The sequence below is a fragment of the Cavia porcellus genome, unplaced genomic scaffold (genome assembly GCF_034190915.1).
Source record: "Cavia porcellus strain 051 isolate PalLab524CR breed Dunkin Hartley unplaced genomic scaffold, mCavPor4.1 scaffold_1, whole genome shotgun sequence".
NCBI lineage: Eukaryota > Metazoa > Chordata > Mammalia > Rodentia > Caviidae > Cavia > Cavia porcellus.
Window position 1 is genome coordinate 145,453,085 of NW_026947484.1, and position 26,905 is coordinate 145,479,989.

At 33.3% G+C, this 26,905-nt stretch overlaps 1 protein-coding gene and 1 long non-coding RNA gene across 2 annotated transcripts in view; one reads left to right on the plus strand and one right to left on the minus strand.

Moving 5' to 3' along the window:
* The window catches only part of LOC134477874 (uncharacterized), a 118,565-nt gene that overhangs the window by 7,881 nt on the left and 83,779 nt on the right, over positions 1-26,905 (plus strand). The window contains exons 2-5 of the long non-coding RNA XR_010050117.1: positions 5,802-5,913; positions 13,304-13,473; positions 18,890-18,967; positions 22,330-22,508. This is a non-coding gene — a long non-coding RNA (uncharacterized LOC134477874). The remainder of the gene's footprint in view (positions 1-5,801; positions 5,914-13,303; positions 13,474-18,889; positions 18,968-22,329; positions 22,509-26,905) is intronic.
* Positions 7,210-26,447, minus strand: LOC100726159 (calcium-activated chloride channel regulator 1-like). Its single transcript, XM_063257193.1, has 14 exons — positions 26,266-26,447; positions 24,769-24,909; positions 24,427-24,574; positions 23,979-24,087; positions 21,874-22,054; positions 18,365-18,592; positions 17,380-17,619; positions 15,115-15,292; positions 13,899-13,999; positions 13,347-13,571; positions 12,809-13,079; positions 11,909-12,076; positions 11,167-11,406; positions 7,210-7,760 (listed from the first exon to the last, which is right to left on the minus strand). The coding sequence occupies exons 1-14, from the start codon at positions 26,419-26,421 to the stop codon at positions 7,420-7,422; spliced, it is 2,727 nt and encodes a 908-aa protein (XP_063113263.1). The 5' UTR covers positions 26,422-26,447; the 3' UTR covers positions 7,210-7,419.

A 26,905-nucleotide genomic window follows, 5' to 3' on the forward strand; every position in this document is an offset into this window, starting at 1 on the left:
TCCAAATTACTTAAAAGAATAATGAAGGAGGTTACAAAATAGATCAAAGAAGATATAACTAAACAGGTAATGGAAGCAATAACCAAAAAGATGTAGGAGCTTTCAGAAGACACTGATAAAAAGCTATGTAAGCTAAAGAAAGTCATATAAGACATGAGTAACCAGCTTATCAAATAATTAGAATATATAAAAAGATTTCATTAAAAAATCCAAGAGATTAAATATTGTATTGAGACTATAGGCAGTAGAAGCAACCAATGTGATAATTTCAGAACTAAAATACAATGTTGCCTTCAAAGACCAACTACTTGAAGATACTTTAAAAACAAGATAACATGAAAAATGGACCGAATAACTACTAGATCATGCAAAGAGGCTTAATCTGAGAATATTGGAATAAATGAAAAATCAGAAGACAGCCAATATAGCACAAAAGCTATTCACAGAAATAGTTAGAAATTTCCCAAATGTAAGGAAAGAAAAAAATACAGATAAATGAGGCATGTAGAATTCCAAATAGCCATGAGGAGAAAGAAACCACACTCAAGTATTAGAAGTCCATCACAGGGACACTATCTTAAAAGCTGTTGGAGAAAGGCAAAGAATCACATCTAAAAGTAAATCTATTGGAACTGCAGTAGATTTCTATATAGAAACCTTAAAGGCCAGAGAAGCCTGAAGCAAACTGTATCAAACTCTGAAAGATAATAACTTCCAGTCCTGACTTGTGTATCCTGCAAAATTTTCCTTCAAATCTGATAGGATATTTCCATGACAAGAAGTACTTCAAGAAATTCATGCCCACCAAACTAGCATTATAAACAATTATTAAGAATATTCTAGACAGAGACAATGAAGCCACCAATGCAATATGTTGAAAAAAATAAATACGTCTGGTGGGGTGAGCACTTAAGCAAAAGGATGGGGTAGGAAATCAACTGGAAAATAATGCCAAGACAGAAATAAGGCAATATCTCTCAGCAACAACTCTTAAGATAAATGGTTTTAATTCTTCATTCAAAAGACACAGCTTGGCAGAATGGATGAAGAAACTAAACCCAATGATAAGCAGTGCAGAAAAAATTTTAAAAATCACTAATTAAAAATCAAATGAAAAACAATATTGCATGTAGTGGGAACCTGAAAGAAAAAAGTCACTATTCTAATTTCAGGCAAAATGGATTGCAAGCCAAAAATGAGTAGAAGAGCCAAAGAAGGCTACCACAAATGGGTTAAAGGAGTAATTCAACCGGAAGAGATAAAAATTATGAATATATATGCACCAAATGCTAGTACACCCAACTTCATAAAACAGGCACTAATAGGTATGATAAAACAAACACTAATACAACTATAATGGGGGACCCCAATACATCACTGTCACAAATGGACAAATCAATTAGACAAAATATCGGAATGAAATATCAGAGTTGAAATAAATCTTTAAAGAAGTGGACTTCATAGGTTCCTACAGATGAATATTCTATCCCAAAACAAAAAGCATACACATTTTTCTCAACAGCACATGAGACTTTCTCCCAAATAGACCATGTTAGCTCAGAAAGCATGTGTAAGTAAAGGTATAAGAACTTGAAAGTATCCTATGTGTGTTATCAGGTCATAGTACAATAAAACTAGAAATCAATAGCAAAATATACAATAAGAACTATGCAAATAGATGGATAAAATATAATACCCTCTAGGATAATCAACAACTCACAGGTGAAATTAAAAAAGAAATTAGGTATTTCCTACAATCAAATGGTAATTCTAGTACAATATACTGGAACCACAATGAAGGTCCGAAGAGGGGAGTTTATAACAATGAATTCTCACATCAGAAAAACAGCAAATTCAAATAAATAACCTAGTGATGAACTTCAGTGTTCTTGAAAAACAAGAGCAATCCAAATCCAAGGCTAGTAAAAGGAGGAAAATTTTGAATGTGAAGAGGAGAAATTAATGAAATTGAGACTAAAAAAACAAAAGGAACTGATGATTTGAAAGATTAAACTTAATAGACAAATTCTTAACTAATCTTAACCAAAGTAAGAAGAGCAAAGTACCAAATCTATGCAAATAGAAATGAAAAAGGGAAAACCACAATAGATTCTGTTCAACTGGTAACTACTTATAAAATGGAACATTCAGAAGAAATGGAAGAAGAACCAAGAACATATAAATCCTGAATAATCTCCGTCAATAAAATTGAAGAAGTAATAAAAATCTAACTAGGAAAAGCCCAGGTCTTAATGGATCCACTGCCAAATTCTACAAGAACTTTAGAGAAGGTCTAACTCCAATACTCCTTATGCTCTTTAATGAAGGTAAATGGGATGCAGTATTCACAAAGTCATTCCTGAAAGCAGGCATTACCCAAGTCCAAAGCTATAGAAGGACTCAACCTTAAAAGAGAACTATAAGATAATCTCTTTTTTTGGCTTTTTAAAAAAATTTTATTTAAAGAAAGACTAAACAAAACAGAAAATAGGTAGAAATAATATATACATTCAGAGAAAAAAATAAGCAGTAAGAAATCACTAGTTGATGTTTACATACTGTCATTTTACAAATAGTTGTTCAAGATACAAAATGGAACATATGGGAATTCAAACAGCGAGACTGCAAATAGTTCTGTTCAACTGCCCAACAAAAACTTAGTAACATGGTTATCAATCCTATACACTTAAACATACATGCAGTTATCCATCTCTTCAATTATGCTGAGATTGAATAAACCCAAGCAGGCTAATATCACTCTGAACAAATAATAATACTATTGCTGGGTTTCACATTATGACACTCCAGGATCAGCACTGGGTATTTTAGTGTCTCTTTTTCTTCAAAGTATCTGTTCATTTCATCACGTGTCATATGATCAGTTCTCATAAACTGTTTACAGATTCTACACATGCATGATCTTAACATGTATTTCTATCCTTTATATATTATAGGGAGAAACAAAACAAAGCAAGACAAAATAAAACATATTCCTATAAACACATGAAACAAAATAAACATATAACACCATTGTAGAAATCATTCTACCATAGTTCCTGTGTTGTCTCTTGTTATCTCCAATAGAATTGGCTATATTGTCAGACATAGTATAATTGAATATGTCAGTACATAACAGTATTAATAAAAACACAACTTTGTATGTAGTATAGAACTTCAAAAACCGGCAGTTATCAAACCAGAATGTGTATCGTTGAGTCTTGTCATCTTCAGTGTAGTTGCCTATACTCTCAGACTTGATACTATCAATCATATCAGTTTTGAATAAAATCTTGTCTGCCTCATTTCTATTATGCTCTTTTTTTTTGCCATCAGTTGTCTGCTTATCTTCTTTCTTCTGTTTTCTGCTCCATTCATTGAGGCCTCTCTGCCACTGTTCCTGGAGTCCTAGTACTTTTCTCTCTCTCTAGAATGCCCTGCAGTATTCTCTGAAGAGTTGGATTGGTGGTTGCAAATTTCCCAAGTTCTTCTTTGTCTTGGAAGCATCTTGTTTTTTCATTAATTTCTAGAGACAGTTTATCAGGGTATATCAATCTGGGGTGGAGGTTATTTTCTTTCAGGGCTTGGAATATTTCACTCCGGCTCTTCTTGACTTGATGGTTTGTGTCAAGAAGTCTGCTGTTATTCTGATGGACCTTTCTCTGTAGGTTATCTGTTTCTTGTCTCTAACAGCTTTTAATATTCTGTTCTTATATTGAATTTCTGGGATCTTGACTATTATATGCCTGGGTATAGCTCTGTTTTGGTTGTAGGTGGCTGGAGTTCTGTATGCCTCATACATCAGAATATCATTTCCTTTTCCTATGTTTGGGAAGCTTTCCTTAATTATTTCTGTGAATAACCTTTGTAGTTTCCTTTGTTTGTATCCCAGCTTCTTCATTTACATTCTTTATTCTCAAGTTATAGATCCTTTTGTCATCTTCTAGCCTTTGTATTGTTACTGCTTGTTTTCTTGTTGTTTTTAAAAAGTTTTCCCTTTCATACTCCCACATTGCAAAATTGGTCTCCAGTTTGGATAATCTATTCTTAGTTTCTTTCAAGCTGATTTGACATCTTTCCATAGAGTTTTTACTTTCCTGGTGATCTCTTTGAATCTGTTTCCTGTATTCTATATTTTTTTATATTCTTCACCAAATGGTTCTCTCCTGTGTTTGAGTTCCTCCCTTCTTCTGTCTGTGTCTGCTTGAGGGATGCTTAGTATCTCTTTTATTAATTTTCTTTTATCTTGCTTTATTTGGCTAAATATTTCACTTTTGAACTTGTCTATGAGGTCCCAAATATATTTCTTTATGACGTAAAGAAATAGGCACTGTGTCTGATATTGCATGTTTGCTGCTCTCATTATCCTTTGCATTTACCTGTCCTGGGTCCATGTTCTCAGGGTTGGGGCCTGAGGACTTTTTGTTGTTGCTTTCTCTTCCCATCTTTTTTGTTTCTTCCAGGAGGCCCCAGTTTCTTTCTTTGTTGGTTACCATTGTTCTGAGGCATGCTGGCTAGATGACCCTTTACACTGCAGTGTGCTAGTGAGTTGCAGACAGGGACAGCATATGCCTGCCCCTTCCCTCCAGATCAGTCAAGCTGCTTTAGCCCGCACTACTGTATTATTTTGTCCCGCCTCCCCTCTGGGCCAGCCAAACCTCCAAGGCCCCATTGGGCCAGTGTGGTTACTGTGTGCCACCGCTGCAGTGACTTGTCATCAGATAACCTTTTGGGTCTCAGCCGGGTCACGTTACCCAGGTCTAGCTCACTCCACCAATCCCGTTTGGGAAGGGAACAATTAACCAAAGTCATGCTGCCCCTTGCACTTGCCAGTCCTGCCCGGTTCCAGAATGTCTTCCGCAGGAGCCCCCCTATTTGTGGAATAGCTCCACTTCTGTCACTCACCACAGGTCATGTAGGTTCCCCGCCAACTCGGCTCTCCGTTTGACTTGCTGACCCTCGAACTCAGTGTAACTGTGCCTCCAGTGAGTCAAAGCAGCAGGGCCTCGGACGGCTCAGCAAGTCATGGTGGGACCTCGGCCAGTCGCAGCGGGACCCTGGCAAGTCACTGTGTCAGCCAGTTGCGGTGGGACCTGGAATGTTCGGCAACTCGCCTTATTTCTTCTTAGGACAAGAGAATTCATCTCCCTCTGTTTGGGGTTCTCCACTCTGTATTATGTTGAATTCTAAGTTGACTATCTCAGGGAGCCTCTGTAGCCAGTTGTTATCTATCCGCCATCTTTGCTCCTCCCCTAAGTTAATCTCTTTGACAAACATCGATGCAAAAGTCCTGAAGATACTTGCCCAAAGAATGCCGCTGTCATTGGAAAGATCATGCAGCGTGACCCCCTATTCAGTTTATTTTCTTGTTGTGAGGATAAAAGTGATGACTTCTAAGATTTTTAGATGTCAGGGCTTAATTTTTATAAATTGATCTTGTACCTGGTAGCTTTTCAGAGCTCTTTTATTAGTTTTAGTTGTTCATTGATTCGATTGCATTTTTTTCATGCCATCTGCAAAAAATTACAGCTTTGTATATTTGTTTCAAATTACATTTTCTATTCCTTTTTTCCTATTACACTGGAACCTTGCTTTCTTCAATAACTGCTAATGTTCTACAAATTGCTGAGTATAGTGGTTGTATATAGGAGAATATAGTACTATCTCGACTCTGTAAAACTTCCATAACAGCATTTTATTTCTGAGATGTGTACTCTGAAATTATTTATTTTTCCAGAAATTTGGAATTCTAACTCTCTGATGTCTAGTTTCTCTCTTCTATTTTTTTTTTTTGTTTGTTTTAGGCAGGGTCCCACTATATAATTCAGGCTGGCCTTGAATTTACCAGGAAGCCAAAGTTGGCCTGGAACACAAGATGATCCTCCTGTCTCAGCCTCCTGAGTTCTGGGATTACAGGTATATGTCATCATGCATAGCTTTTATTTTTAAATGACCAGAGTTTGGACTTTAAGGTTAAAATACTAAGTTAGTAGTTTTCAAAGGCTTGATTTGAATCACAAATATTGGTTGAATGATACTTTTCTGCATATTGAAGGAATCACAGACATTTTCTTTGAAATCTGGTTAGGTGGTGAATTGTAGTGATTTTCTAATATTAATTCATCTTTGGATTCCTTGGATAAATTTGGCATGGTCATGATATAGTATTACTTGTCATAGACTGCTGAATTTGGTTTCTTAATGTCATGATTTCATGAGCTAATTCGTTTCAGACAATTCAAAGAGTTTTTGAATTCTTGTCTATAAACAAAAATTTTCCTCCAATCTAACACTTTCTCTTTCAAAAAATCACACCACTGAAATATGAATATCTTAATTTATGTTTTATTAGATCGTTTATAAATTCTATTAGGTAATATGTAATTGATTCTATGATGCTTAAAGACCTTTTGGCTCAGATCAGTGTTATTAATGATTATTTTTTATTATATTCACTTTTTTTTTTGGTGCCATGGATTGAACTCACGACCATACACTTGCGAGGCAGGTGCTTGTGCCCCTGAGCTAAATCCCTGGCTATATTCACTTTCACAATATCATATACACATGATATTGTCTGGGTACTTTGATGTTATGGAGTCAAACTTGGGTTTCTTTAAAAACATACTCACTAACTTATTTATCAAACATTTATTAACTATTTACTACATATTAAGTACTGTTCTGGGATACTGTTCTAAGGATACAGCAAAGAAAAAATTTCCTGCCCTAATAGAGCATCCTGGGAAGAGTTGTAAGATCCTTGAGCCAGCCTCCTTAGGTATCAAACTACATGTTTTCACAAAAGTAGCATTGTAAAAGTCTTCTTAGGACCTAATATGATCTCAGAATAGAAATAGAACATTGTAATATTCCCCAATTTATATAAAAACATTCTTGTTAGCCATTTCTTTTTGTCTAGGAATGAAACTTTGGTAGACCATTTTCAATAAATAAGAAAACATATTTGACCTTACCATTATAGACCACTTTTCATTGAAAGATTAACTTTATAGTACTTTTTGATTACAGTTTATGTAAATATACAACATTCATTCATAATCAAGCATGGAGTATATTGTATTGTAAAATTATTTGCTGTGTGTTTATCTATTTTCAAATGACTTGTATAAATTATAATTTTATTATATCAAATGAACTAGTAGCATACTCTGAAAATATTTCTTCAATGCCCACAAATAGATTTATATATATTTATACTAAAAATTAATGAATGTGTTATTCAAATACAGGAAACATTTGTTTTGATTTACATTTTGCAACTCAATTTTTATTAATTGAAATAATTAGGAATCACTTTTAAATTACAGAGAATTTTATAATAGGTAAGTAAATTAATAACAATTACATGTTTACCAAGTTTGTAAAACATGGAATTTTAGTTCTAATAAAATTTTTCATTTAAAATAAAAACAAAATCACAGTGAATCCAAAAACTGTCAAGCTGAGAGCAGATATATTGGTACACAGAGCAGGAGCACTGGATTGCCATGGAGGAATAAACTTGGTTACATGTGCAATGTTAGAGACCTCTGAGGTGAGATTGGCCTTACTGATGGTTTGAATTGCAATATAGACCCCAGTGCCATTTTCGATCTTAAGAGATTCTGGTTTAAATTCAAAATGTTCTGCTGAGCCGGCTTCCTTAGGTATCAAACCAGAAGTATTCACTAAAAGAGCGTTGTGAAAGTCATCTTGGAGATCCAGGAAACATTTACTTATTCTTATAATATAATGATCAGCTGGAAAACAAACAGTTCAGGTGCATTAAAAGCACTGGGATACCTTATTGCACCACACTGCCTCATGTACAGGGACAACCAGAAATGCACACCAGAGTTTAGTTATGGAAATCCAAGCTATGGTTTTTGTCTAGTTATCCCCTTTTCTCTAAGAACAGACATAAAAACAGCTTTTTATGTTGTTACCTCCTCATAGAAAAATTTAATTCAGTATCAAATAGTACTTGTTTTAGCTAGATTTCTTTATTTAAAAAGAGAAATATAATGAGCTGAAACACTTTTTAATTTAGAACAAAGAGAAAAAAAATGTTCCAAAATAATAATGACATCTAGTACAATTATCTCTATATTGTTGCTTATTAAATTTAAAGGGAGAAACAGGAGGATAAGTAAGAGAGAGGCAAAGAAGTAAGCATAAAAAGTAATAAAAGGCAGAGACTAATGTGTACTAATTATTACACTGTAATGTGTACTAAATATGCTCAGAAGCTAGGTAGACCTTGATTAACATGCTAATTATACTGCTTTTTAGCCATGCAACAAAAATTTTTTTAACTTCTCTTATTTCCATCTTTTAATCTATAAAATAGTCAATCATTCAATTTCTTTACCAAGGATTTATTAAATGCCTAGTATTCTAGTGGGGAGCACGATACAGGATAATGTATTAAAATTATTTTACACAAATTAATAAATAATATGTTAATTATTATAACTTAATTTATTAAGAAAGGAAAAAAAGATCCACATGTTTCATTCTATATCACTTTTTGAAGTTGACCAGAGTCCTTGATATAGAAATGTCTTCTTACATTTTGAAATGTGAGAATAAAATATCTAATATTCTTTTTCTGATATGAAGACTTTGTTTTTTATGTTTTCAGGAAATTTTCAAGGTATTTCATGTGTGTGGTGAATAGCTTTGATTTATCAGATTTTAAATATTCAGTGATTCTGCTTAATATTTCATTTATCTAGTATATATTTCATCAACCCATCTTAATCATTCTTCACTCAAACCCTGTGCCCTATGTAGGTAGAGCCATAGACCTCTCAATCTCTTACTTTGATTTAATATTCCATTGTGAAGTTTTGCTTTCTTGACCTCCATTGTGCTTTTTGGTTTGGTGATGTACTTCCTTGTCTTTACTTATGCAAATTTTATGCATTCTTCCAGGCCTAGCCAACGCCTGATTTCTCATGATGTCTTGGTCAAAAGTTCAGAATTTTGTCCTGATGACCCTAGTGACTTTCTTTCATGAACACCTGTTGCATGGCATGTAGCCTTTCAGATTGCTTTGTGGAAATTCATTTTCTTCTTTTTTTTTTCTTTTCTGCCTTTTTGAGACAGGATCTCACTATACTGTACAGGCTGGCCTTGAGCTCACTTTGTAGTCCAGACTGGTCTCAAACTTGCAAGGATTCTCCTGCCTCAGCCTCCTAAGTGCTAGGATTACAGGCATGTGCCACCATGCCCAGTTTTAGAAATTCATTTTTGTATTCTGATGTCATCCTATAACTCCTGAGGGTGAACACAATTTGTTTTTACAATAATTTCAGTCTGGTCCTCTATTGAGCACATATTTCATCTCCTTAATTGCTTGTTGGCCAACAATTCACTTGATACTCAAAATGATGAAGTTAGAGAATTATAAAATATTGGGATTATATATTCTTCTTTTAGTAATTCTGGGTCTTCTGGTTTAATTTGCATATCTGATAGTTATGGAAATTTTATCCTAGGGAAGTAAAGTGTTTAAGATTACATAGGTTTTCATTTATTTGTTAAGAGAATGCTATTCCCGGACTTTTCCAATAACAATTCAGCTGCTGTTATGATAACTCTTACTGTTTGTTACAGAAAAGGATTATATCATGAGTATTTAAGCATTTGTGGTTATACATAGTGAAGATCTTTCTCAGTGTATACAAGGAATGCATTCCTCCTACTGTTCCTATACTCAGCATGAAGAATATTTATTAGAGCCTAATCTTGTGCTGATGGGTTGGTTTTTTTTTTTTTTTTTTTGGTACTGGGGATTGAACTCACAACATCACACTTGTCAGGCAGGTACTTATGCCACTGAGCTAAATCTCTGGCCTGATGGGTTGGTTTTTACTGAATTTGATTTAGAACTAATGTTTAATGGAGTAGGTTCATTTGTGCCTTTTTCTGTGATAGTATTGGGTATTTTTCATTTTATTTGATTTTGCCATGTGTTTAAAAATCATACCATAAGAAAGTAATGTTTTTTGTAGGTAGTCACAATAAGTCACCTACATTGAAGTTCAAAAGATTTGTTAGTAATTATTTTATGTTTTCAAGGCTGCTGAAAGATTTTTTTCTGTGTATAGTGAAGATAAAAAAACATAGCTTTGAAATGCTCTATGATGAATGAAAAGTTGAAAAGTATCTTTCATTTTGAAAATGTACAGTAACAGATTTATGTAACCTGTGATAAACTGTACTAAATATGTGGTGTTTCGGCACTGCCAATATATATTTTATATATGTAAAATTATTATTATTGCTTCTATTGTCCCACCTAAAGGGAAGTAGCAAGATTGGCTTTATCCCTTAAGAATCTATAGTCTACACAATACTGGAATACAGTACATATTCAATAAAGAGTGATTAAATTTAGTTATATTTAAACATGGAAGTGTTTTAAACTTTTAAAAATTTATTATTAGGAACTTTGGATAAATGAAATACATTGACCTTGAACTTTCTTCTAACTCCATGGCCAAATTTTCCAACTTATTGAGCTTCCATACACATGGACTTTTCTCTGTTGGGTATCTTTACTTAATTAGGCTAACTGCTGTCATTCTTTAAGACTCAGCTAAGGGATACTCTCCCCTAGGAAGCTTTTTAAGATATGCTCCATTGTCTTAATTCTCAGCTAGAGGTTTGTGGCCCACCTAGACGTTGCCATTATTCTGTGTCTACAGCAGCCTGTCTCTTACATTTTATGAATGTATCTAATTTTTGGGAGTAAAGATTGTTTGTAGAGACCCAATAGTTTTTGAAAATTCAACAGGATGCAATAAATGAATAAAATTTTGCAACTACAGAAATACTTTGAAAAAATTTTCTTTGCTAGGGAGAAAAGCACATAACAAAACTATTGTGTATTCTTAATTTTTAAAATGACTCAAACTGTGAGAAGCATTCTGGCACAATAGAATCTAATACACAAGGCCAGGTTACAGTTCTGTTACTAAACATAGAAATAGCTTGAATCAGTTCATTATCTCTTGGCGTTTCAGTTTTCACGTGTTAAATACATAATGGTGCATAACTTATAAATGTTATTCATAAATGAGACAACAGAAAATTCCTAGCAAATGAAAACCGATGGGATTTCTTGTATCGTATTTTAAATCTTAATATCAAACTTACCTTTTCCTTTATCAAGGACATTGCCAGAGGCAGTCCATGAAAGTTGAATATGATCTCCTTGAAATTTAGCCTGAAGGTCTGTAATTTTACTGGGTGGGAACACAGGAGTATGGTTACCCTTAGGAGGCGCTCCTGACACAATGAATGACTCTCCCAAGCTTAGTCTGCTGAAGTCCTCCAGTTCAACTTTTTCTGCATCTTCTTTGATTTCAGGTCTGGGCGGGTTCATTATAATTTTGCCTACCAAACAAACAAGCGGTAATATTGTAACCTTTCCTATTCCTATGTTTATTCCTTATCTTGTTAGGTGATTTTGCTGCTGTAAATGATTGGTGCTGATGGCAAACATTAAAGAAGGGAAGCTTTTAGTGAAGCATTTTAATGTTTTTAAATTGAGGAGACCATATGCCACGTTAAAACTCTGTTTTAACTTGTCTTTCTACAGGACTTGACTGAAAATTCTTTGAGTTCTTTGCATCTTAGTTACTTTGTAGCTCCTGCAGCTGGCACAGTGTTGGCCACATCAGAGATGATCAGTAAATTTTTATTTTATTGTGAATGAAATGAACCAGGTGGGATGTGAACAAAACATGTAATCATAGACTGTGGTAGGTCCATTAGTAGTAATGTGGGTTTGGAAAATATAGATGAATACTTGTGTTCTCTGAAGTACATTATATTTTCAATGTTTGCCATATGCAATTTACCTATATAGGTTATTATTTGTTTCAGTGCTACTTACCGTTTTCAACATAGCCAGGTATATACAGAGCCTTATTCTGTTGTCTTAAACTTACTCTAGCTGTGTTTTTTCTTGCCTGGGCATGAATTTTTAAGCTGTATCTACCATTTCCATGGTAATCTGTGAAATATCTTGAGTAAATGCCATCGTTTTTGACAGTATCAGCACCTAGACATTGAGATATAATAATCAGTCATCAGGAATGGCGATGTCAGCAGTTTGGAAGACAATATAGTACAGAGTTTAAGTACATGAACCTTGGGATGACACTATTTTGGTTTGAAGCCTAATTCATGATAGGCATTTAATTAATAATAGCTGATATTATTATTATTTCATAAAAGAAGCTTATCGAAATATGGAAAATATAACTTGCCGGAGCTAGCACCTGTGAAACACTGACACAAATTAAAATGGGGAAAAATTGTACTCTTAACTTCCCCTAAGCCAGATATGGAGGGCACAGGACTGCAATTCCGGCCTTCTGGTGGTTGAGGTGGGAAGATTGAAAGTTCAAGCCCACCTTGGGCAACTGAACAATTAAGTGATATCCTGGTCTTAAAATAAGCAAATATAAAAAATGGCCAGGTCAGTAGCTTGGTGTGACGGCCCTAAATTCAATCTGCAGTACTGCAAACAAAACAAAACAAAACAAAACTCAACAACAACGAAAAGTTCCACAGAAAAAGTAAAATTGTTCATGACATTTAAAGAAGGTAATTATTCTTATGTCTGTGCTTTGTCAAGATAACTAAGTGAAAAATTTTAAAAAATTATAGCTAAATGTAATTTTCATTAAAATATGATTAATCAGCATTTACAGGAAATATTCACTTCTAAATCACGGAATCCTGTGGGAGGATTTAAAATTCAATAGAAGTGGATGCAGATTCTCATTACCTACTCCATTGTCCCAGAGCTCCAGTGTTACTTGATTTCCATCTTCAGCTTCTATAATAGCTGTAACGCTGATTCCCAGAACAGGCAAAAAGCCTTGACTGACTCGTGCATAGACAATCATTGGACTAGGGTAATGTGCCGTATTTTGACTCATATGAGCAGTTGCAATTATTGGGAGTGTTGTGGGACTTTTTGCTCGAGTGGTCACTGTCAGTGTTAGCAATTGAGAGTTGATATGCTTATTATGAAGGCTATAAGTCCATCTGCCTGTCTGAAAATTAAAAAAAAGACTGTAAAAGCTTTTGTAATATTTTCCTACTCTTAAATTTAGAATATAAAATTATTTAGAAATTTAAAATGATTTTTCATATTTGATTTTACAAACTGGTAAATAGTGCAATTTTATTACTTTTATTTCTCTGCTTTTATGACAGATGATGTGTTGCTATTTCAACATTGACTGTATGAGATGTTGTTTTTATTTTTTTATCATAGGAATTGACTAATAAAACGATGAAAATAAAAAAAATGGATCTACCTCTGCAATGCCTGGTATTCGAAGTCGGGCAGAATGAATATTTAGCTTATCTTCTTTGAAGTCTGAGGTTTCATATATTTTTCCTTTTGGATCCTGAAGAATAATTTCTGGCTTCCTTCTTGTCCAGGTGACAACAAAGAAAGTGTCATTTCCGATTGTACTATCCACAACCACTGTACCATTTACCCATTTATTCCTTGTAATGTTAAAAGCTTTGCTTTCCAACTATTACAAATGAAAACACACATAAAATGCACTTATTATTGTAGGAAATGGGATTTTAAAGTTTAGTTCATAGTAATTTTAAATTTAAAATTTTAATTAAAGTAAGAATTAAAGGATTTTCCAAACAATATGTATAATTTTAAAGAAGAATTTAAACAAAAGTGGTGATTAGTGTCATGGAAAAGGAAATTGCATAAAGATGTTTTTGTTCTGCACACCTGAAATATTTTTATGAACTATTTGTTATAGACAGAAGGGTTAATAATTTGGATAATAGAAATTTATTACAACTGTGAGAAAGCAAGAAAACATTTTAACATTACTCACTTGAAGAGATTGCTGAGCAATGTCTCCACTTCTAGATGAAATTCTGCTGAAAGCATCAATAAGCCCATTTATGTCTTTATAGACGTAAAAGTGATGTCCTCCTAAAATGGAATTTCAAATGGAAAAAAAATCACATTTTTGAAGTAATTAATACTTTAAAATCCACTGAAAATTTCTTGTTAAATTTAAAAGATGAATTTCATGAACTTTTGATATATCAGCATCTCAACTAATCCCCAATAACTAAAACTTTGCTCAAAATAAGGATGAGGAATGAACATAATGAATAAGAATAAGAATGAAGGAAAATAAGAATAAGAATGAAGAAATGTTTAAAGATAGATCAAGTTTTATTGTTTTTATATCAATCATCAAATGGTAAGTGTGTGCCAATTAGTAAAGTTAAGCCCTAAATAATGTTGTACCAATGAAATTTAAGCTAATTCTTATGAATCAATTATTTATTTTCTAGCTGAGTTAAAAACATGCCAAGACAATTAGAGAGCAGCAATTCAGAATAAAGCAAAACTTGATTATACAAAATACATAACATAGGAATTAAGGAATAGAGAGTTTATTTGGTTGTAAGGAGTTAGGAAAGAATTGGGGCAAGATAGTGTAGGGCAAGAATTAACACAAGTGGCTGCCACAAATAAGAAAAGCTGTACGTATTTATTGAACTAATAAATGGCAGAGAGGCCACTTGGAAGACTCCTAAAGTAGCCCAGGCAAGGAGGTTGTGAAGACAGCTTAGGAGGCGTGGGAGGACAGAAGCAGAGTGGGATGATGTGAGGAGGTCTGAATTGGTATTCAAGGTTCTAGCTATGGCACTGGGCAACACATTTGTAGTCTCCAGGTTTCCATTTCCTCTTCTATAAAACAGAGGTGTCTAAATCTTCACTGTAGGATTGAATGGTGTTTTGGAATTAAGCAATAATTTTGAACTTGGTGAGTAACCATAGGGAAAGAATGTTCTGTTTAGTGGTATTGACAAAAAGTAGATGAGCAGTGAATGAAGATAGAAAATACTGAATAACTTGAGAAGTTGGTACATGAAGAAGTAGAGAGAGAAAAGAAACTAATTGGAAAGACAAAAGACAAATAATTTTAGGTGGGAAATATTTGTGCATATTTATAGTTTATGGAGAAACAGCTCTTGGAATGGGAGAGACTAGAAATTTATTTTCAATTGAAACTTTCTATTCCAAAGGTTTACCTGTCATATTTGACAGGATCTCTAGTTCTTTGGCAGCAGAAGGTCCCAGAGCAATGGTGTGGATGATTGCACCACTTCGTTTGACCTCCTCGAAGCATGAGCTTATCCCATTATCTTGCCCATCTGTTAGCAATATGATTTCAGAACCAGATGTACTCTGGTTACTCTTGGTAATTGCCTAATAGTAAAAAATCATGTTATTAATTACAGAAACTCACTTCTGAATAAATGTAAACTAAGAATAAACTACTTTTTTTAGTTTTGGAGAAGTCCTTAGTCTTATGTATCATAGTAAGCAAAAGGAAATTTTTTGCATTATCATTTCAGACTGAGTTGGCATATGGGAATGAGTATAATATATAGGTTTGTAAAGCTACAGTTGTAATACCATATATGTGTTGCTACCCCAGAGAAGGAGAATAAACATTTAGAAAAGCTCTGACACATGATAAGTCTTCAATGAATATTAATTGCTGTTATGATCATAGAGATATTTGGGGTAGAAGCAAGTGATCTACACAATTCTGAAAGACTACAGACTACTATATAGGACTTCCAGTGTCATGCCCAAAGGTGACTTTGTGAGGTTAAATAATTATGTACTTTTAAAATATTTTTTATTTGGCAATTTCCAGGATTTCCCAGAAAAGCTATTGACTTGCTATGAAGAAGAAAGTTCATGAACTTATCAATTATTATAATTAAAGTTTTTTCCGCTAAGAATATTAGCTAATGTCTTTGCCATTAGATACCTAAAGGTGAAATTGCAGCTCTTCCATTTGTTAAACAGAATAATCTATAGTTTAACCATTTTCAAGACACACACACATATACACAAATGGCTTTTATAGCAAGCTTAAATTAGTAGTTAAATTAATGGATTTTAGAGTCAAAAAGATCAGAGTTTGAATACTAGATCTGGCAATTATTGACTATATAACCTAGAGAAAGATTTAATTACTCTGAACCTCAGTTTCCATATGTACAAAATGAGCATAATAATATTATTCAGCTCACAAATTAAGCAAGGCTATAAGATCATACGTGTAAAACACTGAATGCAGTATATGGTCAATAAACATTAACTGATATTGATTTATAACTAAAATGCTTATGTACTGATATGCTTTTGTTGTATGATTAAGAGCCTTTTATAACTTGAATATGATTTGTCAATATATATTCAGCAACAGATTTTGTGATCTAAATAAGATAGCAAAACAGATTAAGAATAATACATATAAAACAATTATATACAAATATTTAGATATATTACCAATATATAATACTTATCATATTTTAGAAGTGACTATAGCCATATACAAGTTATGATGTTTTATAATAGCTAGGCATTCTTAACATTTATTTATTTTACATAATTCTCACATTTAAATAAGTACAATGAAAACCCGTGTGTCCTAAGTTGAGCAAACACATTTTCTGAATTGAATTACTTACCCAAAAGAGTCAGGATCTCAAGCTTTTAAAATCAATATGCTTTAATGAAAAATAGGCACCACAAGGAAAGTTAAAAGATGGTATTGTTTAGTGGAATGGATAAAAGTAGCAGTGATTTTTAAACAAGACAAGGAGACCATCAAAGGAAAGTTTTCTGTTTTTGTGACTTAAAACCTGGCAGTAGGCTTAAGTGGCGACAACTCAGGTTAGAAAAGGTTTAAATGATACTGGAGGTAGTTGGCTGTAGTGCTCAACAGCTGCTCATAATTTTTTGAGTTCACAAGTTTGATTTCATTAAGCTTCATCCTATGGTATGTTCTTTGGCTGTGATTCCTTCACTGTTTGAGGAGCTACCTCCATCTCTCATTATAAAACATCAATTTAAATTGATAAACTGGGATTTATCCATAACATTCAAATGTTACTAAATTCCTTTGGACAGTCTGCTTATTGAGATTATTTTGTACCCATAGAAATTCAGATTATGGGAGAGCAAGAGAAATGGGCTCCTGTTCAATAAGATTGTGACTATATATGCCCACTATATATTTTCCCCCTTATTTGTCCATTTCCCAGTTAGTACCTCAAGAGAATGCCAGTGAAACAATCAGATGCAGAGAAGCTCTTTCTGTAAACAACAGATAAGAGGTCACTGTTTTTCTTTCCAAAAATGACTTACCTGGATCAGGTCAGAATATTACTAATTGAGGAACCCATGAACTCATGGTCCTTGTTCAAATACTAATGGCAAAATTAAAAGAAATAGTATATAATAAGTGATATTATGATTTTAAGTTTTTATTTTACCTGGAATCCTTCTTTGAGTCCGCTGCAAATTGAAGTTCCACCACTAGCAACTTGAGGAAGTTTTGAGGTGATGTTTAGATAGGCCCTATCATCAGTTATTTTTATTAGGTTAGTTTGGATGGTAGCATAATCTTCAAATGTGACCATCCCGACCATGGATCCTTTTTCAATAATTTGAATTAAATACATTTCTGCTGCTTGATTCATTCGAATGAGACGAGACAAGCCAAGATCATCTTCCTGTAAGAAAAAGATGTAGGAACGCTTCCTGAGACTTCAAATTGTGAAAGACAAAGTCATTAATGGTTTGATCCTGAGGACTGATGAGTGTATTTGAAAATTTACTCCATTTAATTAAAACTTTAAAAGATTAAAAATTAATCATTGTAAATTATAGAAGTCTTAAAGTTCTGTGCTCCTTTATTTAGCAGTTATATACTTAGTAATTTCTTTTAAGGAGGTAATTAAAATGCATGCAAAGATGTTCATTGCAATGTATCTTTTAATTGTAGTAAATTGAAAACCTTCAAAGTATTCAACACAAATTGTTAGACTATATTAAAGAGTATACATGAGACACAATAATTAAAAATTATATCATGGAATTGTATTTTACTTAGGGAGTGTTTAAGATATATAAAAACACAGATTACAAAGTATATAAGTACAACCACATTTTAAAGAAGAAAAATATATTAACAGAAATAAAAGGATGGGATGATATGTTTAATGATAAGTCATGGATAATTTTTAGTTATTTTTTATTTGGTCATGTTTTTCTGGTTAGTTAGAACTAAAAGTTAAGGAGTAAAAATTATAGCAGCCATAATGTTACACTTATTTTTATTTTAACATATTCTAGTACTTATCTAAAACTATTGTGTAGAAATTTGCCACAACAGAAATGTGTTAGCCAAACCTAAGATTAAATTATATTTTTCATTTAAATATGTAATTTAAGAGAGTAAGCAAAAAACTGTCTTACTGTAGACATGCTTCCAGATTTATCAAGTACCAAGCAGACTACTCGCTGTTGGGACTTGAGCAGTGAAAATGTAGGATGAGGTGGTGGATTTGTTCCTTTCAGAGGAATTGCATTCTGAAAATCAGGAGATTCACTGATTACATCCCATGTGCTTCTGTGATTGCACATTTTGTTTTGAAGGTTTGGAGCTTCTCTATTGTGTGTTTTTGCTGTGCAAAATTCAACCACCTGGAAAAAAATAATTAGAACACAATATTGTGGTAAGTGTGAGGCATCACCTGCCTTTCCAAATATGTAGCTAGCTGCCATATGTACCCAACACATTTTATCTCCCGGAGGTCCAGAATTACATTGTAATCAAATATTGTGACACACATTTTGCATATTTGAAGGAGTAAGCAAGATAAAGCTGTCACTATATTCTGGTGACGTTTTAATGATTCTTTTAGATATAGGTAGACTGTGTCAGTGGAGGGGGTGGCAGGCTGGGATTTGCTAATTTTAGTTTCTTATTTTCCCTTCTAGACTTTTGGGGAGCTCAAGTCGTGAATATTAAGTTTAAGATGAAGGAAACAAAGTGTGGCAATGTCTAGCTCCCTAGATGTGAGTAGAAAAAATAGTCTTTATCTAAATATGTTATGTATCTTCACAGTTGTTTGAAAAACTTGAGGGTGGATGATCTAATGGTCTGGATTGTTACTGCCTCTGGTGAATTTTAACATACATAAAAGAATATTCCCAGAAAAGTAATGAATATATGGGGAAAAAATGAGGAATGTAATTATTACTTTATTAGTGGAAAATGATAAATTAAGTATTACAATTTGGCCAATGAGTGTTTTATTACTATAGAATCTCTGAAAATCCTCCAAATTTTGAAAAGTTAGTAATTTAGAAAACTGTTCTAATAAATTGGTGCAGCATTTAGAAAGGAAATCATCTTGCAGTAAGCCTCAGTTGGTAAGAATTACTTTCACAGCATCATTTTATTTTTTTAATGCTCTTCCTAACACAAATTCCGGATAAAAGCTCAGATCTAGAAGAACTAAATAATTAAGTTTGTCCAAATTTTAGGAGTTTGTTCTGTTTCTGATATGGCTGTGATTAACATGTCCCAAATGTGATTATGTTAGATAGGAGAAAAATACAGTTTTCAATCAAAGCAGTGACTAATTCTAGCTGTTACAAAATGTCAATCAAACCTTGTCCTCTTTCCCCTACCACTGCCACCATCTTTATTCAGGTATCTTACTTGTCTATTGTCATGACCTTCCAACTGGTCTCCCTGCCTCTCTGACTCCATCCTACCCTCCATAATTACTAGTTACCTTCCAGGAATAGTTTATCTGAACACATCACCAGTCTAAAGTTGAGAGGATAAAACTTGAACACCTTAGCTTTTTAGATCCCTGTTTCTTATTCAGTCTCCTTTTGGCCCCTTGCTCATCATGTATCTTTTGCTTTTTCTACAGAATTTCTTTCTGCCCCTGGAATATGTCAGAAATTTATACCAAGGTCTCTACTAACCCATATAGTAATTTTGTACAAGTTAGGAAAAGACATCCCTTTCTGAAATGCTTTACTGCTATTTGCTGAGAATTGTTTATAGTAAATATTAAAATCTTTAATGATGATGATATGAATACTTTATGGAGTGTTTAACTTGTGCAGTCCTGTATGATTACCTATTTACCTAATTCCACTCTTTGCTTTTGTAAATGTTTTTTCTTTTTGCATGGAATTAGTATTTCCCTTTTGGCTTTGGAAAATTCACATTCCTTTTTTTTTTTCAAATTTCAGCTCAGAACTGGTTCCCTCAGAAACCATTTTCTGACCTCCAATTGGAGATAATTGCTGTCCCCTTAACATTTGGTTCACATCTCTGTATCTTTTTGTAATTTGTGCTGTGTGGATTATTCTTGTATCTTTACTTTCCTCACTAAACTGAATTCCTCAAGAACAATTTATCTTTAATTATTTCTGTGTTTTCTGCTCCTGACACAGTGTTGGCCATGAAGTAGGAATAGTGAAGATTAAGAAAAGGAAAATGGAGAAATGAATATTCAGTGTCTTGCATCTTTTGGGGTCTGACCTCCTGCCTTGAATACAGATTGTATGCATATATATCATCTATGTTCTGATAATTAGAAGTTAATTAGAAGTTATTCTTGGCAAGATATATGATTAAAATTCAGTATTTATCTCTGAGCCAGACCTTACACAATTAGTTGCCCTACATTTGTCAGCCAATAGTCTTCATTATCATTCATGTTCCAGTGAGGGAGGATGAATTATCTCCTGATAGTCAATTGCTTTTGCAATATACAATTTGGAATAGGCAGTACATATTCCAACTATCTAGCATTTCATTGCATAGTAGGATGACAATAAATAATAATAATTTATTATATATTTCAAAATAGATAATAATAGGATTTTGAATAATCTCACTATAAAAAAAACTTTAGAGGTGATGGTAATTACTCTGATTTGATGATTATATATTATATTCATGTATCAAAATATGATACTATATTCCATACATATTATGTATTAAAATAAAAAAAAATTTAGCAACAAGAAGAAAGATAAGGCTTATTCAGGTAAACAAGAGTGTATCTTCCAAATGTTTTATAAATTTTAAAAATTAAGCTTATTTTGGGTTTATCTTGTGATAAGCACTGTGCTAATACTTTTTTCATATTAGCTTTTGTAAACCTAGCAACCATGACAATGTGAAGTAGTCATTTTAATAATTGTTTAAATGATGAGAAAGCTAAATTTCGAGATTAAAAGAAGAGAGCACTAAATTCAGATTTAAAGATGAGAGAACTAAATCTCAAATTTAGTAGTTTGCCCACAGTGACACAGATTAAAAATGATAGCCCTAATTTTGATGTCTGCCAATTATTTCATATAAAACATTGGCTTATGAATTTTTTCTTTAATTTATTCTATGGACACATTCTCATATGTATTTTCACATTATTACTTTTTGATAGCTTGGTACGCTTTACTGAGAATTTAATGGAAAACCTGGAATGTAGTACTTTCTACAGTTACCTTGAGTTACTTTAAAAAAGTAATATGGGGCCCAAGGATTTAGCTCAATGGCACAAGTGCCTGCCTGGCAAGTGCGAAGTTCTGAGTTCAATTCCAGATACAAAAAAAAAAAAAAAAAGTCATATGGGTAACACTTAGAAGAGGAATAAAATTAAGGTTGTAGCTCTTGACACAAGTTTGCAGAAGTGAATGAAGGAAGAATTTATGATGTGAATCTAAAAAGGAGAGTAGAATCCTACATCTGAAGTAAAGAAACAGGCTAATAAGAAAATGGTGTGATAATTTCCAGGTATATCCTGACACAGACCAGAAAAAATGACTTCTAAAGAATTGCCTGAGTAATTTCCTTTCTCTGTTGGCACATAAAATTTCACAGCAGAAAGATCAGCTTCCTTATTTTTTCCCCTAAGGATTTCTTTGTGAGCATAGAACTGGAAGGCACTTACTGAATCGAGGCTTTGCATGAACATTATCGAGTCTCTTGCGGTCTGGGATTTGTCTGGGATAAATGTGCATTTTGCTTCGTAAAGTCCTGTCTTGGAGTCACGTCTACACGGCCTTGTTATACAGCTGCCTCCCTTGCATTCATTGAAAACCACATTCATACCAGTAATGTGAGTGGAGCATCTGTGATGAAAGAATCAGATTATACCTTTATCTGCAGACAGAGAGAAATAGAAATAACAATAACATCCTAAAGTCTTTCTTTCTGTGACAGTTATAGAGCATGTAGACATGTTCCATGTTAACAGAAGAAAGCACAACACTCTCCACTTACTTGCCATCAATTTCTATAAGAACCATGGTTTTAGTTCATATTTATTAAACATTTCTTGTTTACACTAATGCAGTCAATAGATCAACTTGTTAACTTTGGGACTATGAACATTTTTGATTTGCAGGAATGACATGAAGATTAAATGAATTAAGAGATACAGAGGAATTACTTCTAAATGTTAAAGGGAAGATCTACATGCCTCAACTTTTCTCATGCTTCCAAGTGTGAAATACAAACTATATGTACAGCATTTGGAAATTTATTTTTGAGAGCCAATGAGGTAGACTGGAGGAAGAAATAAAAGTAAGCCTTGCCTGAAAATGTTTGTGTATTCACAGTATTTGGTCTTGATGATAAAGATAATTATTAAGTCCTTAGTAGGAAGTAAGGGTGAAATATGGGTAAAGAATTTGAAAGAATATGTACAACTTCCTGCCATTGTGTTACTATTACATGTCATTAGCCCATTTTAATAAATTTTCTTGTATTGCAAGGATTAAGGGGTAGGGGAAGCAATATCTTCCAAGAAAGCTAGCTGCGTTTAACCTGCAGGTTGAACTTGCACATGAGACTTCACTGCCTTAAAGTGCCTGGTATAAAGTAGATGTTTGTTTTTATGAATACATCTCTTTTTAAATATTCAATAAATGTTGTATTAGATACTAGTTTTCAATACCTTTGATGACTGATTATAAAGAAACCCATTTGTTTTTCATTTCTTTATGGAAAATTTATTATTTGGTACATTCTTCATTTAACTTTGACCTTATGCCTAGTCCAAGGACATGGGATTAAATGAAAACAAAAAGAAAAAGGAAAAATCCACAGTCATGAAGCATCTTAATTCAGCAGGAAGATAAAAATTGTATGTACAATTACTGCTCAGGGATTGAAGTGTGAGAGCAGCCCATGTGTACAGTACTGTGGGAATGCTCCCACGGACATCTAGTGTCAACTGGAGGGAGAAGAAGGACACTTAGCGGGGAAGTATTTCAAGAGTGGATAGGGAAGAATGAATTATTTGGGCAATGGAGTTTTATGGGATGAAGGTGGGAAGAATTAGTGTCCTGGCTGAGAGTTCCGTCTGTGAAGGAGTCCAGGCAGCTCTGGGAAGATTAAGCAAATACCTCAAAACAGATAGGGAGAGGTATGTTTCTAGCTCTCCTGTTTCATCAAACACATTTTTCTCTCAAATACTTCTTTCTCTTATTGATTTCTGTTGTTTTTCTATACTCTTTAAATATTCCACATGCTTGATATTTTTAACTTAAAGGTTTAAACATCTCATCTATTGATACAGAGTTTATTCCCCAAAATTACATTTCATTAAAAAAAAGTCAGTTTTCTGACTTACTCTTATAATAAATGATTTTTTCTTCAAATGAAAAGTAAAACATATCTACCACCAAGCTATTAGTTTAGTTGATTTCATGAAGCAGATTTATTAAGTTATGTGTCAGATGGAACTCAAATATAAGTAGAATTGAATTTCAATTCTCAGGTATCTACAGGTTTAGCTTATCCATTGTTTTCAGTCAGTAACATACGTTAGTACAATTCCTGTGAATACTAAAATGATTCCCAGTTCCTGATTGGTCTTGATTCCAAGGGAAAAGTCCCACAACTAACTAGATATATTCATAATGGTAAGGTTGGATATTGAAATTAATGTATGAACACCCAACCATCTGATGATAACCTTTGCTTGCCTAGTATAGAAAACGGAAGAGCCATGAAACGTTTTGAGAATAGATTAATTCAACACAATGATACCTTGTTGCTTCAATAGTGTTCTTTCTGGAAAAATAAAATGGCTGGTCCACATTATACTCATCAAATACTCCCCACCGGAGATGAGCCCACTCATGGGCAAATACTCTACCTGTCAGAGAACATTGTCATTTATAAGTTTAGAGTTACAGTATTTTAATATGGTTTCCTTATATCTGAGCCCCATCTTCTAATCTAATTGAGTTAAGGAAGTCTGAAATGTGACACTTTTCTTTATGTCAAAAAAGTTGAAATGGGTTAATACCAATAAATGACTCATTTTATATTTAAACTCATATGCACAAAGAAATGAAACAACTAGCATATTTTTAAACAGTTATTACTTAATACATATTTTATCCTCTTAAAATCTTTCAAAATAACATTAATCACGGTGTCACATATTTTCCCAGTGAGAATAAGAACACAAATATAAAACATATATTCTTACCCCGGGGCCCATAGATAGATGAATTATTAGTTAACAGGAAGCTTGGAGTAAAATGTATGTATTGTCCTTTATCTCCACATTGTCCATATTGAAGTGTGTAGGGATCACTGCTGTACGTAGGATGAGGATCAGCCACTATGACATCTGCCTAAACAGTAAAAGAACAAGCAAACAAAAACAAATTGCAAGAGCAACAGAAAACAAATTGCAAGTGCTTTGAAGACAAGCACTTTTGAATCTGCATTAAGAAAAGTTAGATCACTGATTTAAATACAGGAATTAAAGAAAGTTATATTAACTTTTAAAAAGCATAGGAAACAATTTAAGAGCTCAGTAGCCTACCTGTTCATATGATTCTTGTTTTGGCATTAAGTACTTAGATTTTGACTTCCAGGTCATGGGGATTAAAATGCTTACATTCCTGAAATAAACTCTTCGTTTGGTGGCATAAAACAGGTAAGTAGAAGCTTCAGTTACCATTTCCTGACAAAAGTAAAAGCACCTATGATAACAATTTCATATTGAAACGGATATGAAAGTGTATATACCAACTAGAAGAAGGAAATCAGTGTCTCTTTTCCCAAATATTTTTGCAAAGATCAAATGACAAATAGGTTGAATTTTGCTACATCTCTTCATCTATAAAGTCATCTTTATATTCCTGTAATTGACTTTCTGTTTTTTATCTGTCCACATCTGTAAATAGTATTATGGGTTGGAGACATGAACAAGGGTGGTGATGAGACATAAAGGTGATTAAGTTTGGGAGCTTGGTAGCAAGTTGATTACTTAATCCTTCCCTTCCCTTCCCTTCCCTTCCCTTCCCTTCCCTTCCCTTCCCTTCCCTTCCCTTCCCTTCCCTCCCCTCCCCTCCCCTCCCCTCCCCTCCCTTCCCTTCCCTTCCCTTCCCCAGCAACTCCCTTACCCATTTTTTTGTTTAATTTTGAGATAGGTTCTTTCAAAATTGGCTGGGCTGAGCTCAAATTTGCAATCTGTCTGCATCAGTCTCCCTGAATGCTGGAATTACAGCTGTGTACCACCATTCCTGACCAGAAGTTCTTACAATTGATTTGTTTAAACAAGTCTATTTTTATATCTGGTGCTAATTTCAAAACATTTTGCTAGACTTATTTTGACTTACCTCATATGGAGTGTGTTTATATATGACTTTCACTAAAAAGTAATAAACAAACTATGGCTTCAGCTCCCAGTTATGTCACTTACTATAGACTGTATGAATCACTTAATCTTTCTCATTTATAGAAAAAAACTTAATAATCCTTGTTCTTGACCATCTCATGAGAACATAATATATATGAACATCTTACACATAGAGTGTCTTATATAAGTAATGCAAATAAAATTAGGATAATAAATCAGCCTCAAAATATGTAATATTTTCTTTAAAACAAGTCATGATTTTTGTGTTTTTCAAAGCTAAGCAAGTATGAGCAACCAGGGAAATGTGTAAGATAATGAAATTAAGTGTAGTTTAGTGGCATAAGTGTGCTGCAGTTATTTGACTTCCTCAGAGTAACTTTATTGAAGATGAAATATAAAAACATTTTCCTGTTTGCTCTAAAGTTTTTTCTATTAGATAGCTGGTTGCAATAATTAGTACTTTGGTGTTTTTAATAATTCATTAAGGGAATGACTACCAGTATTAATATATAGTGAAAACATAACACTAAGCAGATATTATTCTTGACCATTTAGATAAATACTACATAAATGGTGAATACTTACAAAGCAACTTTGGGAAATTGTGATTGTATGAGTGTGTCTATGTGAAAATAGTTATTGAGATAAAAATATGTGGATAATAAAATTTTCTCTTACCTTTATATTTTGAATGAGTTCTTCATCTTCTGGTACACTGGGGTTAACTGCAATAACAATACCTTCGTATCCATTATTATTCAACTTTACCATTGAGGTTTTCACCTCAGGCAAGAGATGCAAAGCTAAGAGCAGAATAACCTTCAAACTGAACATCGTAATTACACAAACTACAATTAACCTTACAGAAAGGAAAGGAGAATATTTATACATCTGTTTAACTCAGGAATTTGAATCAAGGCAAAAATATTTGCATAAATATGGTATAGTAAAATATTACAGTTTCTTGGTGAACTTCCTTATCTTACTCATTCTAAAGACTTTGTTGTTAAGTGACAGTGGGCTAATATTCAAGACATTAATCATACTCTCTAAGACAGCTAAGTCATTGTATATTCATTGAATTGAACCTTTCTCTTAGATTGTTTGTGTGATCATCTTTGTAGTAGTAGGTGATTACTGTCATTGTGATTACGCTCAAATAGTCTTAGAGATATAAGTCCTCAGATCTGCTTACAGAAAGGCATTGTATAGCATGAGGAACTGAATGCAAAAGTGCCAGGAAAAAGCAGATGAAAAAGGCTCACATTAAAAACAAAAAATCAAAAGCCACAAAATAGGAGTGGCAGTTAATGAAGAA

What these genes read in the sequence shown, in the direction of transcription:
- LOC100726159 (XM_063257193.1), bottom strand. Translation starts at nt 26,421, where the DNA reads ATGTTCAGTTTGAAGGTTATTCTGCTCTTAGCTTTGCATCTCTTGCCT. An exon ending in AACACTATTGAAGCAACAAG is followed by an intron (nt 22,055 to 23,978) that starts GTATCATTGTGT and finishes CTTTCATCACAG; the next exon opens with ATGCTCCACTCACATTACTG. An exon ending in TGTCCTTGATAAAGGAAAAG is followed by an intron (nt 7,761 to 11,166) that starts GTAAGTTTGATA and finishes TTTGTTTTCCAG; the next exon opens with CTGATCATTATATTATAAGA.